The sequence below is a fragment of the Mustela putorius genome, unplaced genomic scaffold, assembly GCF_011764305.1.
Source record: "Mustela putorius furo isolate JIRA1106 unplaced genomic scaffold, ASM1176430v1.1 tig00000196_pilon_pilon_pilon, whole genome shotgun sequence".
NCBI lineage: Eukaryota > Metazoa > Chordata > Mammalia > Carnivora > Mustelidae > Mustela > Mustela putorius.
Window position 1 is genome coordinate 12,778,679 of NW_025421310.1, and position 18,771 is coordinate 12,797,449.

The 18,771-nt window shown below is 51.9% G+C and overlaps 1 protein-coding gene across 1 annotated transcript; it reads left to right on the forward strand.

Moving 5' to 3' along the window:
* Positions 1 to 1,080: 1,080 nt before the first annotated feature.
* Positions 1,081 to 13,000, forward strand: SLC1A5 (solute carrier family 1 member 5). The gene is made up of 8 exons (XM_004767510.3): positions 1,081 to 2,248; positions 4,929 to 4,971; positions 5,403 to 5,450; positions 6,330 to 6,496; positions 8,149 to 8,382; positions 9,314 to 9,508; positions 9,642 to 9,776; positions 12,208 to 13,000. Exons 1-8 carry the CDS (start codon positions 1,680 to 1,682, stop codon positions 12,440 to 12,442), a joined length of 1,626 nt encoding a protein of 541 aa, XP_004767567.1. The 5' UTR covers positions 1,081 to 1,679; the 3' UTR covers positions 12,443 to 13,000.
* The last annotated feature ends 5,771 nt before the right edge of the window (positions 13,001 to 18,771 follow it).

The following is an 18,771-nucleotide window of genomic DNA, read 5'->3' on the forward strand; positions in this document are numbered from 1 at the left end:
GTCGGGTTCTGAACTGAAACATTTATTTTTTTTTAATTGTTTTTATTATTTATTTATTTCATTTTATTTTAACTTTTTAAGATTTTATTTACTTATTTGACAGATCACAGGTAAGCAGAGAGGCAGGCAGGGGGGTGGGTAGCAGGCTCCCTGCTGAGCAGAGAGCCTGATGACAGGCTCCATCCCAGAACCCTGGGATCACCCGATCTGAAGGCAGAGGCTTTAACCCATTGAGCCACCCAGACGCCCCTATTTACTTATTTTAAAAATATTTTATTTGTTTATTTGAGGAAGAGAGCGAGTGAGCAAGGAATAGCTAGGCAAGGGGCAGAAGGAGAAGTAGGCTCTCCACTGAGCAGGGAGCCCCGTGCAGGCGGGATCCTGGAACTCCGGCATCATGACCTGAGTGAGCTAAAGGCAAGTGTTTAGCCGACTGAGCCACCCAGGCACCCCTAGATTTTATCTTTAAGTAATTTCTACAACCAACATGGGCTTCAACCTACAACTCCGAGATCAAGAGTCACACTCTCCACAGACTGAGCCAGCCAGACGCCCCTGGAACATTTTTTTTTAAGTTATTAACATTATTAAAATAAATAATTCCATGTAACTTAAACCTTACATCAATTATGTGTGGGGTGAGCTTTAATAATCTGCATTTTACATTAGAAGAATCTGAGTTCCGAGAGAGACAGAGGCGACAAAAGACCGAATTCAGGCTAGAGGCGTTGCAGGCTGGGTTTTGAACCACCTGCGGCTCACTTGCACTTTCCTAGAGATCTTCAGGCCCGAGAACCATTGCAGGTTAACGGCCCCCAGCCACGTCCGGATTCCTTTGGCGGGAAAAAAAGTTTCCCTTCAACGCCCCGCCCCCGCCGGGCCCCGCCCCCGCCCCTCCGGTGACCCCGCCCCTAGGTATAGTCAGACTCTCTTAGTCTGCCTTCTAAGGGTGACTTGGCCTGACTCTGGCCTCAGCCCCACCTCTCGCCCGCAGGAGGGCTCCGAGCGCGACTCAGCCAATCGGCGCCCGCCTTTCGCTCCCCGCCTTCTCAAGCCTCGCCCCTGCCCTTAATCCTGGAAGCTTCCGCCGGTGGGCTCAGAGCCACGCGGCGCGCCCGAGAGTTTTCATCGGGATCCGTCGCCGTTACTTCCCGAGGACCCGGACCGCCGCCTTCCGCACCCAGGCGTCTGGATTTACTCTCCCGGACGCAAAAACCTGGCTCCCCTCTTCCCGGAGCTCTGTCTTCCGCCCCCCAGATTCAGCTCCCCAGCCTCCGTTTCCAGGACCCCTGCACCCCGGATCCCTGCCTCCCGGATATGTGCTACCAGGACATGGCCTCTTGAGGACCTCTGCCTCTTGGACGCCTTCAGCCTTCCAGAGCCAAGGACCCCGGGTCCCAGCCTGATATTCCCATCCCTAGGGCCGAAGGAGCCCAGCGCTCCCAGATTTCGGGCTCCAGACACAATCTGGGAGAGCAGAAGAGCCTCCGCACCCAGCTTGGGGATCTCGTGTACTCTAAGAACCAAGGCGCGTGAATTCCCAACTCCGGGGAACTTTCCAAAGTTCCAGCCTCCAGGCTGTGTTATAAAACTTCTCGGTTCTAAGGAACGTCCGCGTCCCAGGAAGGAGTCCCAAGCGCGCCCAGCTTCCAGCGCTAAGGAACTCCGGGGCGTTCATCATGGTGGCCGATCCGCCTCGGGGAGACGCCAAGGGTTTCGCGGCGGCTGAGCCCACCGCGAACGGTGCCCCGACGTTGGTCCCCATAGAGGACCCGGGCGCGACGGGAGGCGGATGCTGCCGTTCCCGGGACCGGGTGCGCCGCTGCCTTCGCGCCAACCTGCTGGTGCTGCTGACCGTGGTGGCCGTGGTGGCTGGAGTGGCGCTGGGTCTGGGGGTTTCGGGGGCCGGCGGCGCTCAAGCTCTGGGCCCCGAGCGCCTGGCGGCCTTCGCCTTCCCGGGCGAGCTGCTGCTGCGCCTGCTGAAGATGATCATCCTGCCGTTGGTGGTGTGCAGCCTGATCGGCGGCGCCGCCAGCCTGGACTCGAGCGCGCTCGGCCGCCTGGGCGCCTGGGCCCTGCTCTTTTTCCTGGTCACCACGCTGCTGGCGTCCGCGCTCGGCGTGGGCTTGGCGCTGGCCCTGCGGCCGGGCGCCGCCTTCGCCGCCATCAACGCTTCGGTCGGGACCGAGGGCGCTGTAGAAGAGGCCCCCAGCAAGGAAGTCCTCGATTCGTTCCTGGATCTCGTGAGGTCAGACCCCGCCCGCCCGGTGGAGTAGGGGTTGGGCGGGAGGGGGAGGAAGGGGGGTGCCCGGCTATGTGGGGAGGGAACGCATGTTAGGGATGGCGGGATTGGCCACGTGAACAGGAGAGGGCATCCCGGGGGGGCCTGGGGGAAGACAGGACCGGATGGTGTGGGGTGGTGATGGTGGGTGGCCTCTGGAGGGTCAGGGTACAGCGGGAGAGGACAGACCCCCGGGAAGGAGGCTTCTGATGTGGGTGCCTGGAGACGTAAGCGGGGACCCTACAAGAAGGTTGATAGGCAAGGACGTCTTAGAGAGGGAAAAAACGAGTAATGCTTGGGGACTGTGTGGGGAGGGAGGGGACCTAAGAGGGTCTGGCGGAGGGACTTGGAAGGGGGTTTGGGGCTGCTAAGGGCCTCAGGATGGGGCTTCTGGATCAGGATTTGAGTCCAGAGTCAGAGGGCTTGTAACCCCTGGGTAAGGAGTCCATGGGAGACCCTGAGGAGATGTGAATGACCTCCAGCCCCAGGGCTCCCCACACTACGTGTCACCCGGACATAACCAGGCTCTTTTCTCAGCCTCCCTTCCCCGCCTAGTTCAACTGGGCCCTGGCAGCTTCTCTTTTATATGTTCCTGCTAAACCCTGCCACCTCCGAGGACTTTCCATTCCATTTCCTCCTGTCTGGGGAGCCCGTCTGGGCTCTCTCTCCACCTGTCCCGCCCCCAAACCTCCACGGGGTTGCTCAGAAAGGGGCCAGTTAGAAAGCCAGCCGACTCTTTCTCCCCATTTTGAGGAGGGCAGACTCCTGGGTTGCCTTTGGGACCTGCTGATTCAGGGTCTCCAGGCTGGTTGGGGGACTTCCTGGAAGTGACAGGAGGAAATGATGAGTCACGGAACTGGGTTCTCCCAGCCGCTTGGGAGATCCGTGTCGGCTGGGGTGAGAGATGTGGGGGCAGGCTTGATGTCTAGAAGTTGTAGTGGGCGGGTGCCTCCTGGCTGGGGGAGATTAGCGGGGTCCTGACCCAGCCCTGCCTGGCCTGGGTGGGTACAGGCCTTCTGGCCAATGGGCACGCCCACTCGGAGGCTATTGATGTGTCCACGCTGCTGCCCCAGTGTGTCAAAATAGACGGAACTGGCAGTCGGCCAGCTCCGGAGGCTGCTAGAACATCTCGGAGCCACACGGCTTTATAGACAATTGGCACACAGCTGGACACAGGCGCTCAGCCACAGCTGCGGCCTCTCACACTGACACATGGCCTTATACCAGTTGTCACACGTGTCCTCACGCACACAGAGGAACTAGCCTCCCTCGACACAGCCGCTCACGGATGCCACTGATCTCTCCAATACATTGAGTGTTGCCAGACATCTGTGCTCAAGAGCCCATACGCACCAACACCGTCCCACAGATCTGACCACTAACCTGCACCCCCCCAACCCGATCCCAACACTTGAGAAACATCATTGGTGAGGGAGGACGCCAGAATGGGGGGGTGGCGTGGCTAGAACTACACAGCCAGCTGCCTGGGTTCCTAGCCAAGGCAGGTTTCTTTCCCTTTCTGTGCCTTGGTTCCCTCCTCTATAAAATGGGGGTCAGAAGGCTGTTGTGAGGATCCAATGAGTGGATTTAGGCGCGCCTGGGCGGCTCAGTTGGTAGTGTCTGACTCTTGATCTCAGCTCAGGTGTTGATCCCAGGGTCGTGAGTTCAAGCCCTGAGCTGGGCTCCATGGTGGGTGGGGAACCTACTTATTTATTTTTTTAAAAAATATTTTAATTATTTATTTATTTGAGAAGGAGACAGAGTGAGAGAGAGAGAGAGAGCGCACAGGCGGGGTGAGGGGCAGAGGGAGAAGCGGACTACCTGCTGAGCAGGGAGCCCCATGGGGGACTCAATCCTGCAACTCTAGGATCATGACCATTCCAGAATCATGACCAGAGCTGAGCTGAAGACAGATGTACTTAACCGACTGAGCCACCCAGGTGGCCCACAGAGAGCCTACTTTAAAAAATAAAATAAATAAGTGAGTGAGAGGATTTATGTCAAGCACTGTAGGTACTACAGTAGACACATTTGCTGGAATTTTTGTCCCACTCTGAGACACAAGAGGCCTTGTCTCACCCCCTGACATGCTCTAAACCCTAGTGCAAGCTGCTGCCCAGACAGACATTCATGACACACACAGCCATCCCTTGTCACTCTCTCTCACTAACCTCCTTCCCACACACCCAGATCTTCCCCATACCCTGTCACCCACTCAGCCCGGGCACCAAAGCCTGAGCCTTGAGGGAGGAAGTGGCTGATGCAAGATGCCCTGGGTATTAAGTTTGCTGCTTGGGGTGGAGCTGAGGCACAGGGTGACCCTGCCCCAGCCTGCTCTGGGAAGCCAGCATTCCTCACCTCCAGTCCACAATCCCTCGGGGCTGGTCGAGCCTAGCAGGCCAGGCTTCGGGGGCCCTTGGAGGCCAGCTCAGACTTCCCACCCCCTGGACAAGCAAGCGGGCCAGGGCCCAGCTCTGCCTGACCACACCCAGCCTGAGGCATGGGTGGGGACCACAGCTGGGTGCCCCTGGGGCCTCCAAGTTTCTTTGCTCCCATGAGGCCAAGGCAGCCCCCCCAGACCCCCGCCCCCCCCATGCTCCTCCTGGGGTATTTAATAACCTACCGCCCTCCGTGTCTGTTTCTGCAGAAATATCTTCCCCTCCAACCTGGTGTCCGCAGCCTTCCGCTCAGTGAGTCCTTGGGGCTATGTCCCGAGGGGTGGGGGGCAGGCGGGGAGGGACACAGCCAGCGGTAGCCCCTGGGCACCTGCTTTCGGGTGGTTTCTTGGAAAAGCACGCGCATTCACGAATTGTTGAATGCTCTTGGAGAGTTCGTGGGTGGCCTGTGAAACCCATCCATGCCCCTCATCGAAGAAGGAGAATATGGGTTCTGAGCCCCTTTGGGGTTCTAATTCTAGGTGTGTAATCCTGGGCAAGTGCCTTTTCCTCTCCTTGCCTCGGTTTCCACCTCTGGAAAATGGGCACATGGTAGGAAAATGCCACCTCGGTGGGGTTGCATTGAGGGGGTGGTTAGGGCCGGCTTGGAGCACTGTTAGTGCCAGGATGGGGTGGGGTGGGGCCTCCTTGGCATTGATACTGACCTTGCCCACCCCTACCTGCAGTACAGTACCTCCTATGACACACGAAGCATCAACGGGACCAAGGTGAAGGTGAGAGAAGGGGACCCATCCCTCCGCCCATTCATGGGGTTTTTCTCTTTTGTTCCAACCCAGCTTTTGCTTGCCCACCTCTGGCATCTTCCGACATTTGGTGGTATTTGCTTTATACTCTGCCGCCGCTGCCCAATTTCTGTTTTTTCTGGTCTCTCCATTTTTGCTCCTTTCTTCTCCCTCCCTGGTGCAGGCTTCTCTCTGTCCCCAACCCACCCTGGCCCCCTCTCTAGTCTGCCCCCTGGTTCCCCCCTTCCCCCTCCCCTCAGCCTGGCACAAAGTAGTCTTTCCCCAAAGCACAAACCTGACCTGTTTCCCTCTTACCCAGAGCTCCTTTCTGCTCCCTAGTGCCCTCAGAAGAAAGCCCAGCCTCCTCGCCACAGTCCGTGAGATGCTGCGAGCTCAGGCTTCTACCTAGCCACCCACCCAGCCTTGTGTTTGGACTCTGGCCGGCCTATTCCAGCCCCAGTGGCTTTCCTTCCGTTCTTTGAATGCCCATGGGGCTCTCATTTCCAGACTATTGCACATTGTTTCCCCTCTCCAGAATCTTCTACTATGTCTCTTTACCTGGTTAATCCTCCTGTTCTCCAGAGCTCAGCCTCTTCCTCCATGAAGCCCTCCTTGATTCCCCTGCCACGCCACCTACCAAGCCGACATCCCCACTCAGTTCTGACATTCTCCTGGGTTTCCCCTCTTCCAGTCACTCTGGGTGGTCCCCGGTGACCTGGGAGGTCTCCTGGACCTGGACTGTGAGCCTTGGGAGGAAGGGACAAATGAGCTCCAAGAGCTGTTTCATCCACGTTGGGTCCCAGCAGGGCCATTAGTGACTGTGCAAGTTAACTGAGCATCCTCCTGTCCCAATTTGTTCCTTACCCCAAGGTGCCTGTTGGTACAGAGGTGGAGAGTATGAACATCCTGGGCCTGGTGGTCTTTGCCATTGTCTTTGGTGTGGCCCTGCGGAAGCTGGGACCCGAGGGGGAGCTCCTCATCCGCTTCTTCAACTCCTTTAATGACGCCACCATGGTGCTGGTCTCCTGGATCATGTGGTAGGTGATGGCAGGGGGGTGGGGGACGTGGGACGGGGCAGCCCTCGCATTTCTCTGCTCAGTGGAGCCAGACGGCCTGGATTCACATCCCAGTGTTGCCCATCCCCTGGTTGTGACTTTGGGTGAGTGACCTACCCTTCCTGTGCTTCAGTGTCTTCATTCTAAGATGAGGACAGTCCTGTATTCCCTGGGAGCTGAGACTGACGCCAGCTGGGCTGTGGCCATAGCTTAGTGAATGCATCTCTGCTGCAGAGATTTGAACGGGATCCAATGTCCGCGTTACCATGAAGAGGGAATGAGTAATAGGAGGTCTAGGTCAAGCACTTATGAAGTGTTTTAAATGCCCAGTACCTCCTGAGCTACTCTTAGCAATGATCATTATCATTATGACTTCCCATCTGTGCGCCCTATCACAAGTGACTTACCGCATTCTGCCTCAGTTTCCCCATCTGGAAAATGGGACTGACAGTATCAGACACAAATGAGTGTAAACTTCTTGGGACAAAGCCTGACCTATAGCATGGCCACAATAAAGAATATCAGCTAATATTTATCAAGCATGTCCTTGTTTAACTTCTGGGCACCTCCCACTGGCCGGAGCTTGGGCATTTGGCCAAACCTAGCTGAGCCAGATTTGGACTTAACCCGTGGCCCCACTGGGCAATGGGGCCTTTCTTCTGTTAACCAAAGAGGGGAAAGGCTTTGGGCAACAACTAGCCACAGGGATCAAACTGGGAAGGCAGTCTTGGGGGAGGCCTCCTGGCTGGGAGGCACGAGCCCCTCTGGGACTGTCACTCCAGGAGAGGGTGATAATAGCTCCAGCAGAAGTTTATGGATCACTTACTCTATACAAAGAGCTTTCAAGGCACTTCCCGTGGCACCCCATTTCCCCAACATACCTATGAGGCCAGTAGCCTTAATGTACCTGTTTACAAACCTATTAAATTCTTTTTTTAAGATTTTAATTATTTGACAGAGAGAGAAAGCTGGAGAGGGAACACAAGCAGACGGAGTGGGAGAGAGAGAAGCTGGCTTCCCACTGAGCAGGGAGCCTGACTCAGGGCTCGATCCCAGGACCCCAGGATCATGATCTGAGCCAAAGGCAAATGCTTAACTGACTGAGCCGCCTAGGTGCCCCTACCAACCTGTTAGATTTAATTCAACTATGGCCATGGAGGACTAAAATAGGAGCTTGTGTGGCATTGTGGTAGATTCCATTGTGTTCCAGGGCTCAACCCAAGATAAATGCTTCGTGTCTGGGTGTTGTTACTAAGACACGAGCTACAGACTTTTTAATTTTCATGATGCGGTGAGAGATTGTATTGGTTTAAATCACCAAAGGTACTGTAACCTACAAACACAGAACATGTAAATTATTCACTTGGGGGGCCACGGGTCAAGTCCGAATCTGGTTAGTGATTCAACTCCAAGTGGCTTTAGAAACCCCCAGGCTTCTTTATCTCCCTGCTGTCCTATCTGCAAGGGGAAAGAGCTTCGAGGATGGCAGGCAAGGTGCCCAAACTTTGGCACACGCTGCTCTAGGTGTTTCCTGCCCACAAGGGAGGCTGCGGTCAGGCTATGTACTGAGCCCAAAGCCTGGTGCTTCCATGGACACATGGTCAGAGGCCGCAATCTGTCTCCTGGGTGCTTAGGTATGCCCCTGTGGGCATCTTGTTCCTGGTGGCTGGCAAGATCGTGGAGATGGAGGATGTGGGGATGCTGTTCGCCAGTCTCGGCAAATACATCCTGTGCTGTCTGCTGGGCCACGCCATCCACGGGCTCCTGGTGCTGCCCCTCATCTACTTCTTCTTCACCCGCAAAAATCCCTACCGCTTCCTGTGGGGCATCGTGACAGCGCTGGCCACTGCCTTCGGGACCTCTTCTAGGTATGGCCTCAGGGGAGACTCATGCAGGATTTCTAAGCTTAAGGGGCCTGCGGTAGGCATCAGCTGTCTGGAGACCCTTGAAAAAAAATTTGTTTTAAAGATTTTATTTATTTATTTGACAGAGAGAGAGATCACAAGTAGGCAGAGAGGAGGCAGGCAGAGAGAGGGGGAAGCAGGCTCCCTGCTGAGCAGAGACCCCGATATGGGGCTCCATCCCAGGACCCTGAGATCATGACCTGAGCCGAAGGCATAGACTCAACCCACTGAGCCACCCAGGTGCCCCACCCTTGAAATTTTGTATTTAGAGACACTGGATCTGGGTGTAGGGGACATACTTTGTGAGTTGCTTGTAAGGTTCTGGGATACCCCCCACCTTCCCTGTTAGTAAACCCCTGTCTTAGAGATTTCTTCTTTTTTCCTTCCTGAGAACCACTCCTCCTCCACAAGACCTGGCCCTGGGGGGCGATGCGCTCCACCCTGGATCTAATCCCTTAGGAGCCCTTTCCACTCCCTTCTAGGTGTTTTGTCCACCTGTACCCTCAGAACCCGGCCTTCTCTCCCCAGCAGCGTTGCTGACAGAAAAGCAATTCTTAGACAGGATCTGTTATTGGTGGAGCAGGGAGGGAGTGGGGGTCAGTGAGCTCCGAGGCATTTAGGTTTGAATTTTTGTGTGTATTTTGAAGGATAGCAGTCTGTACTCTCCCAGGGGGTCCAGGACTCCTATGCTTTGGAATCCTGGCACTCTGCAGGATCCCAGGCTCCTCTGGCTCTGGAAGAGTAGAGCATGGAGGGCTGGTGAGGATAGGGTAGGGGTGGGTGGTCTAGGCTGGTGGGCGGAGCCTGCAGTGCGCTGATTGGCCCATGGGACGGTAGACTGGGTGGGGCTTCGGCAGGGGGTGGGGCACGCACTGACCGCAGCTCCTCCCCTCAGCTCCGCCACGCTGCCACTGATGATGAAGTGTGTGGAGGAGAGGAACGGCGTGGCCAAGCACATCAGTCGCTTCATCCTCCCTATCGGTGCCACGGTCAACATGGATGGTGCGGCGCTCTTCCAGTGTGTGGCCGCGGTGTTCATTGCACAGCTGAACCAGCGATCCCTGGACTTTGTGAAGATCATCACTATCCTGTGAGTGTGGGGTGGCTGCGGCCGGGACTTCCGGCCCATCTGACCCTTCCCCCGAGAACCGACATGGGCTGGAGGAAGCCAGCTCCTCAGGCTTCCCGGGCCCCCGTCCCTGACCTCCGCTTTCTTCCCCCAGAGTCACCGCCACGGCGTCCAGCGTGGGTGCTGCGGGCATTCCTGCCGGGGGTGTCCTCACTCTGGCCATCATCCTGGAGGCGGTCAACCTGCCCGTCCAGGACATCTCCTTGATCCTGGCTGTGGACTGGCTAGTGTAAGTGTGGGTTTGGGGCTTCAGGTTACCTAAAATGTCCTATATCTGTAAGAATGGAATTTCATTCAGCAGTGAAACTGAATGAAGCATCCACAAATTTGTACAGGCTAGCATGTGGGACCCTTGAAAATCTCACGCTAAGTAAAAGAAGGGAGAATACAAAGGACCACATAGTGAATAACTTTTTAAAAAAAGATTTTATTTCTTTTAGATTTTTATTTTTAAAGGTTTTATTTAAAGATTTTATTTATTGGGGCACCTGGGTGGCTCAGTGGATTAAGCTGCTGCCTTTGGCTCAGGTCATGATCTCGGTCCTGGAATCAAGACCTGCATGGGGCTCTCTCTGCTCATCAGGGAGCCTGCTCCCCCCCCCCCCTCTCTGCCTGACTCTCTGCCTACTTGTGATCTCTCTCTCTGTCAAATAAATAAAATCTTAAAAAAAAAGAGAGAGATTTTATTTATTTATTTGTCAGAGAGGGAGAGAGAGCATGTGAGAGCACAGGCAGGCAGAGTGGCAGGCAGAGGCAGAGACAAAAGCAGGCTCCCCGCTGAGCAGGGAGCATGATGTGGGACTCGATTCCAGGACCTCGGGATCATGACCTGAGCAGAAGGCAGAGGCTTAACCAACAGAGCCACCTAGGTGTCTGTGATTCCATTTCAATGCAATGGCCAGAATAAGCACTTTTATAGACCATAGATTAGCAGTTGTGGGGGGCTGGGGGATAAGTGCTTGGTGGGTGTGGGGGTGTCCTTTTAGAGCAATGAAAATGTCCTGGAATTAAATAGCAGCAAAGGTTGTACAATATACTGAATATACTGAAAAGTACTGGGTTGTGTACTTTTATTTTATTTTATTTTATTTTTAAGATTTTATTTATTTGTCAGAGAGAGAGAGGGAGAGCGAGCGAGCACAGGCAGACAGAATGGCAGACAGAGGCAGAGGGAGAAGCAGGCTCCCTGCCGAGCAAGGAGCCCGATGTGGGACTCGATCCCAGGACGCTGGGATCATGACCTGAGCCGAAGGCAGCTGCTTAACCAACTGAGCCACCCAGGCACCCCTACTTTTATTTTTTTAAGAGAGAGAGAGAGCATGTGCATGGGTGAGGGAGGGGGCAAAGAGGGGCAGAGGGAGAGAAAGAATCCTAAGTAGGCTCCATGCCAGGTGTGGAGCCTGATGCAGGGCTCGATCTCATAATCCTAAGATCATGGCCCGAGCCAAAATCAGGAGTCAGACTCTTGACCATCCAGGTTCCCCTGAATTGTATACTTTTGAAAGGTGAGTTTGGGGACGCTTGGGTGGCTCGGTCAGTTAAGTGCCTGCCTTCACCTCCGGTCATGATCTTGGGGTCCTGGGATTAAGTCCCTGCTTGGTGGGAGGTCTGATTCTCCCTTTCCCTCTACCCCTCCCCCACCGCTGCTTCTCTCTCAAATTATTTTTTAAAAAGGGTGAGTTTTATGGTATATGAATTATAGCTCAATTTTCTAAAATGGGATGTACACACACACACAAAGTATAAAGAGGAAGTGAAAAGAGATATCTAAGATTATAAGTAGAAAAGCCTCAGTGAGAAAGTAGTCTATCAGGGGGAAGAGGAGAGGTAGATGGGTCTTCTGAGGCCCCAAGAGAAGGAAGGGGATGGGGTACCTGGGTGGCTCAGTGGGTTAAGCTTCTGCCTTTGGCTCAGGTCATGATCTCAGGGTCCTGGGATTGAGCCCCACATCGGGCTCTCTGCTCAGCAGGGAGCCTGCTCCCCTCCACCCCGCCCCTGTCTGCCTCTCTGCCTGATTATGATCTCTGTCTGTCAAATAAATAAATAAAATCTTAAAAAAAAAGAGAGAGAGAGAGAAGGAAGAGGTGACTTTTTGAAGTTCCAGGAGGAGCAAATTGTGTGATTTTTTTTTTTTTTAAAGATTTTATTTATTTGACAGAGGTTATAAGTAGGCAGAGAGGCAGGCAGAGAGAGAGGAAGGGAAGCAGGCTCCCCGCTGAGCAGAGAGCCCGATATGGGGCTCAATCCCAGGACTCTGGGATCATGACCTGAGCTGAAGGCAGAGGCTTTAACCTACTGATCCATGCAGGTGCCCCCGTGTGATTTTTTTGGAAGAAGAATCATCTGGGCTCCTGGGAGGATGGAGGGAGGAGATCTTTGGGGTTCTGAGGCAGAGAAAGTGTGGGAATACCTTGGGATTCCATGGGAAAGAAGAGAGGTAGGGGGCTGCTTGGACTCTGGATGAAAAGGTCTTTGAGGTTCTAGGAGGAAGGGATAATTTGGGTCCTGAGAAGATGGAGGGATGACCTGGGTCTAGGAGGAGAGCAGGGTTCCACAAAGGAGGGTGCTATGGGGACTCTAGGCTTTGGAGGGAAAAACCGGGTGGTTGGGCCCTACCCTTGGCTCTCCCACTCACTTCCCTGTCACTCCTGCCCCTTCAGAGACCGGTCCTGTACTGTCCTCAACGTGGAAGGCGATGCCTTTGGGGCGGGACTCCTCCAAAATTACGTGGATCGCTCGGAGTTACGGAGCTCGGTGCCAGAGTTGATCCAAGTGAAGAGCGAGATGCCCCTGTGTCCGCTGCCCGCTCCCACCGAGGAGGGGGACCCTCTCCTCAAACGCCGCTCTGGACCTGCTGGGGACACGGACCCCTGCGAGAAAGAATCAGTTATGTAAGCCCCATAGGGGCATTCCCTGCCCTGATGGGCGCGGCTCTGGACATCGGGATTATGAACTAGGGCTTTGGAGGATCTGTCTGCACGTTGGGGGATCCGGGGGCCCTAGGCGCTCCTCCCGCCCCCCGACCCGGCATCAGATCTGGGAGGCCTCAGTGCCGGGATATATGGGTATGTGTGTGTTTCTTCCCAAAGCTTCCCCAGTCCTCGATTTGTGTTCCCACCCATGGCTGGGAAACAAGTTGGAGAAATAGTGTAAATGTCTTCTGGGCTCCCCATCTCCAGGCACCGGTTGTCACGTGGACTTCTGCCCTCTTCAAGAGGATGAATGTTCAGTGGGTTACTGGCTATTTTGGTAGCTCTGTGTGTGTGTGTGTGTGTGTGTGTGTGTGTTGTGACTCTATGGTACATCCCACCCTGTCCCCAGGCCCTCTGTTCCCTCCACAGTAACAGAAACACTCCATGGGACCCCGCCGGGGAGGGGAGACCAAGAACAATGACTGCTGTCACTCTAAAGGGCCTTTTTGAGCAATAAAGTTGTCAAGCATTTCTTATCAGATGTTTGTTATCAAGTCAACATATGTGCATTTACCAACAGCTCAGGAGTTCCACTTAAACCAAAGAGAAAAAAACTGTCCCCCCAAAGTCTCCAGGACACAAATGTCTTCAGCCGCTCTCCCTGTAAGTGCCCAAAATTTGAAATGTACAAGTTGATAGATCAGTACAATCGTTCTGTGATGGACAGCCACTCTTGGATGCATTCCACGGATAACATTTGGAGTGGAAGAAGCTGGAAACCATTCATGCAACCTGGTTCCATTTCTGTGAGGGTCTGGAACAGGCTAAACCGGTCTATAGTGAGAGAAATCCAAACAGTGATGACCTATGAGTGTGACTTTGTGACTGGAAAGGGACCCAGGGAAACTTCACGATCTGGTAACCGTCCCGTATCTTGAGACTGGTGTTGCTTACACAGACCTATACATTGGAAAAATTCCCCTGTGAACTTAAGATGTGTGCATTTTATTTTGTTTTAAAGATTTTATTTATTTATTTGAGAGAGAGACAGTGAGAGAGAGCATGAGCGAGGAGAAGGTCAGAGGGAGAAGCCGACTCCCCAGGGAGCTGGGAGCCCCATGCAGGACTCTTATCCTGGGACTCCGGGATCATGACCTGAGCCGAAGGCAGTCGTCTAACCAACTGAGCCACCCGGGTGTCCCAAGATGTGTGCATTTTAGCCTGTGTAGACCCATCTTCCAGCTAAGAAACTTCGGGCGACTCCTGGGAAGAAATTGATTTTCCAGTGTAACCAACAAAGGAATGCGGGTGTTCCTTGATACTTGGAACTCTCACTATCCAAACAGTGCCAGTAGGGATATATCCCCTCCCTTCTTTTAAACCCCGAATTTGCCGTTCGAATAAAATTGCCGCCGCACAACTCTTTTTAAGTCCTATTTGAGTCCAGGATGTGGATGGTACCATTGGAGCCTTACAGGCTCTAACGATCCTTGTACCTCTGACCCGCTTTGTACCTTGCTGAGACATGTTACATGTTACTGATCATTATCTTCCCCTTCCCAGGGCCCTACTAGGCTCCTGCCCAGGTACCTGGAGGCACCACCAATCTGAGTCCAATTACAGATGGTATCTTGAGTATCTTTAGCATTTTTTTTGGTTGTTGTTTATTTAGTTACATCTCATGATCGTTGCAGGGTGAAAGAAAAATATAATTCATATTTGATTTGGTGCAAAATCGTTGTGCATTGCATACAAACATAACCACTAATGAGTTCATTAAGTGTTGAATAATGAAGTAATTAGCATTTTCCATGCTTTCCATTATGCCAAAATCCTTGGGTGGTTATAAGAGTGTTTTAAGAGTTTTAATGGTATTTGGGGAAATTGGTTGGGGTTGTTGGAAGGAGCTGGGAGTGCATTATTGTCCCCACTTAAAATAGTTATCTTCAGATTTTCACTTTAATGCTTTTGGGGGAATGGATCAGATTTAGATTATGAAGGATGCCTGTTTAAAGAGATTCATGCACATGTGTGTAATATAGTGCATTTCTTATATTTACGATATATGTACATACAAGGAATCCATAACTAGCCTAAGTTCCAATTTCCCCATTTTTCTATTCCATTTTCAAGATTTGCTCGGTACATGCCACTAACTTGCCTAAGATGCTGATCTGGGTCATTTAAAAAGTCTGGAACCCTGGGTGGCTCAGTGGGTTAAAGCCTCTACCTTCAGCTCAGGTCGTGATCCCAGGAGCCTGGGATCGAGCCCCACATCGGGCTCTGTGCTCAGTGGGGAGCCTGCTTCCTCCTCTTTCTCTGCCTGCCTCTCTGCCTACTTGTGATCTCTGTCAAAAAAAAAAAAAGTCTGGAACCATTTCAAGCCTCCTGAGTGTGGACAGGGGCTCCCACACCTGGACCCCACTAGGATGGGCACTCCACGAGGCAGCCACCTTTGTCCTATCCACCACGGTCTGCCCAGAGTGCAGCATGGTGCTTGGTACATAGACACTCAATAAATATTTGCAGAGGGAGCCTGGGTGGCTCAGTGTCTGGCTCTGGTCATGGTCCCGGAATCCTGGGATTGAGTCCTGTGTCCGGCTCCCTGCATGGCGGGGAGTCTGCTTCTCCCTCTGCCTCTGCTCCTTTCCCTTCTCATTCTCTCTCTCTCTCAAATAAATAAGATCTTTAAAAAATAAATATTTGCAGAATGGATGGATCGGGCTGCAGCTACAGAGCCGCCTGGCTAGAAGAGACTGTCACCTGGTCGAGATCCTGTTTCTGCTGCCTGCCAGCTCTGTCGCCTAGTGTAAGCATGGCGGAGTCTCCCCCTCTGGTGACAGTGGCTCTGTTATGCCTTACTCCAAGGTTACTGGCAAAGGTTACATAGAACAGAAGGAAAAGCACCTGGACGGACATCCTCTGGGGCCCTGCTCCCACCTACCTCTCCCTCTCTCTGTGGCTCCACCCACCCCTGTCTTGGGGACACCCCTTTTGCTCCTTCGAAGGAGCCTGGCTTGGGACGGAGTCCTCACGCTAGCCCTGCATTGGGTCTGGACTTTTCATTCTAGACTCAAAAGTAACAGGAAGGGGGGCTCTCAAGCTCAGAGTAAGGACCGCTTTTTTTTTTTTTTTAAAGATTTTATTTATTTGACAGAGAGAGATCACAAGTAGGCATAGAGGCAGGCAGAGAGAGAGAGGAGGAAGCAGGCTCCCTGCTGAGCAGAGAGCCCAAGGACCGCTTTGTCTTTCGAAACCTCGCAACAATGTTTCTTGGCCTGTTGGATTCCTTCTCCCAATCCGCTTTTTTTTGGGTGGGGGCTCAACCTTATTAAGATATACTTCGCATACAATAAACCACATCCATTAAAGTAAGTATTTGGATAAAATTGACAGATGCATAGTTAGTGAAAACCACCGCGATCAAGATACACGATACTGCTACCACCCCAGATAGCCTGGTGCTCCTTCGCATTTTGTTCCTCCCTCCGTCCCCAGCCCAGGCAACCACTGATCAGCCCCCAGGCCCAGGCAACCTCTGAGCAGCTTTGGGATCGCCAAGGATTAGTTTGTCTCGCCTAGAATTTCCCATTAGTGGAATCCTATAGCAGGTTGCTTTTTTGTGTCCTGATTCTCTAGCATAATACCTTTGAGATTTTGCTACGTTTGTGCACTTATCAGTTTATTCCTTTTTGTTTTTAATCATAGACGAGTACGCCACTCTCTGGGCGCAGCAGTTTGTGGCTCCATTCCCGTGGAATGGATACCAGACGGGTTCTGGTTTGGGGCTCTCGTATAGACGGTGTGTCTGTACACGGGTGGGTTGTCTACCATCGATCTCCCATTGCTATGGAAATCTTTTTGTAATGCCCAGGGAGGACACACAAATATTTACTGCTTGGTTAAAGGGAGCAGTTCCTCCCAACAGCAGTGGGGACATGTAACTTCCTTCTTCCCTGATGGGGAGTTGGGGCAGGGGGAGAAGTTCAGGGAGACCCCACAGAGGCATTCATGGTGATGACTGTTTACCAACAGACCAGTAATCTACAACGTAATATTGTCATGTTTTAACCACCATCATGGCCACACCAGCGCCTGTGTTGGCTTGAGTGTCAGCTCTGGGAAAATCCTCTTGGCTCTGCTGACGTGAAGGTCATGGATACTATGACCTACCTGCACGTGATTTGATGTTATTCATTTTTTAAAGTTTATTTATTTAGTTAGTTTTTAGTAACCTCCACCTCCAAAGCAGGGCTTAAACTCCCGACCCTGAGATCAAGAGTCGCATGTTCTTTCCGACTAAGCCAGCCGGGTGCCCCTGGGGCTTGGATAATTCTTAAGCAGGTTTTTCCAAGTGAGGCTAAAATTCAGTTAACGTGCACTAATCTGAAGTGCTGGTTTTTACAATACTGAAAAGCTTCCATTCTGGCTGGTTAATCATACAAGAGTCAATGAGTGAGCGCTGAAATTCAGTGATATGTATCCTAATATAAACTTGTTAATTCAAGTTAATTGCTACAATAGGTTTCCCCTCATATTATTTACCTAGTTGAGAATAAAAATACTGAATACACAAAGCTGTCAGGCAGGATTATAAAGGCTACAAAACTAGGGTTTTTTGGGAAGATTTTATTTATTTATTTGCAAGAAAGCGAGAGTGCATGAGAGGGGCTAAGTTCAGAAGGAGAAGCAGACTTCCTGCCAAGCAGGGAGCCCGATGCTGGACTCGATCCCCAGACTCCAGGATTGTGACCTGGGCCAAAGGCAGACGCTTAACCAACTGAGCCTCCCAGGTGCCCCAAGGTTACAAAAGTTTTTAGTGTACATTGTTGTTCATTCAGGAACAAGGAATAGAGGAGAAAACACCAAAACACTATGGATGGTGCTAAGAGAAATTCTTTTTTCTTTTTAAAGATTTTTATTTATTTATTTTACAGACAGAGATCACAAGAGAAGCAGGCAGAGAGAGAGATGGGGAAGCAGGCTCCCTGGTAAGCAGACAGCCCGATGTGGGGCTCTATCCCAGGACCCCGAGATCACGACCTGAGCTGAAGGCAGAGACTTTAACCCACCAAGCCACCCAGGCGCCCCAAGAGCAATTCTTGATCTGTTGAGACCTCAAGTCACCTAATGGTACTCAGTTTAATGGGAAGTTGCCAGAAGCACTTGATGTGGTTCTCTTATCAAATCACAGCTAGCCAGTGTTATTTTATATATATTTTTATCTAATAAATAAAGTAATTAAATAAATGAATATATATATATATATCATATCAATCAAGAAACTGCACCAACAATTTCTAAGTGTTTCTAAATAAAACAAAATCATTGCATGATTTAACAATGATCTGAGTTTCAGCTCATGTTCTTGGCAAACAATTCAAAGAAATATGTATATACAAATCGTTTCCATCCTTCAGAGAAGAAAAAAGAAATATTTACACATTGTGATGCATATATTGACATATATATTAATTTGTATCACCGTACCAGTTGCATAAGATTTTGAACATCGCACTCCCTTCAGGAATGTCCAAAGGGGCTTTCAAAACTGTATGTGACAAGGGCCAGTGCTTTACCCTGTGGAGAGGTCCTGTCTATTATGACCTCTCCACCCCTGGGCTACACTTCCCGAGTCAAAAGCATCACCTGATCACGCTGATAACCTAAATCATCCCCTTATGTTTCCAGAATGTTCCGTGGAAACCCAACAGTCTCTGGGAACTCTTTGCAGGTTCAGTGGCTAAAAACAGAGGCTGTGATCTAAGAAGTCAGACTTTGGATGTCTGAGCCACATTTGAGATGGGACCAGATTTGCATTGATCATCTTCTTCCTCCCCCCCACCCCTCCGGCTTCCCGATTGGGCAATCTTGCCCATCCCCCACAGGCAAGTCCCTGCCTCCCTGGACTTGGGGAAGTGGCAAGTCAAGGGACTTGCCTAAGATCACAAGTAAAGTTGGCCAGGAGCCACACACAGCCTTGATTCCTGAGCCTTTACCACTCAAGTGGCTCACAGCACCCCCGTGGGGGGAACGTTCACCACCTGCATTTCCCAGGCACAGAGCAGAGGTTGGGAGAGGCAGAGTCATGGTGGCCTAAACTCCCAGTGGGAGAAAGAGGCAGAGCTGGGTTTTGACCCCAGGCCTCTCCTGCCTCAGAGCCTGTGGTTCCAAATGGGACAAGTCACTAAGATGAGCCACGTAAACAAAACCCTCTTTGCTTTTTTAAAAATGGAATAATTTAAGCCTTATTACTAAAATACAGAACGATAGAAGTACCTGTATATAATTTATAAATAAGTATATTCGGGA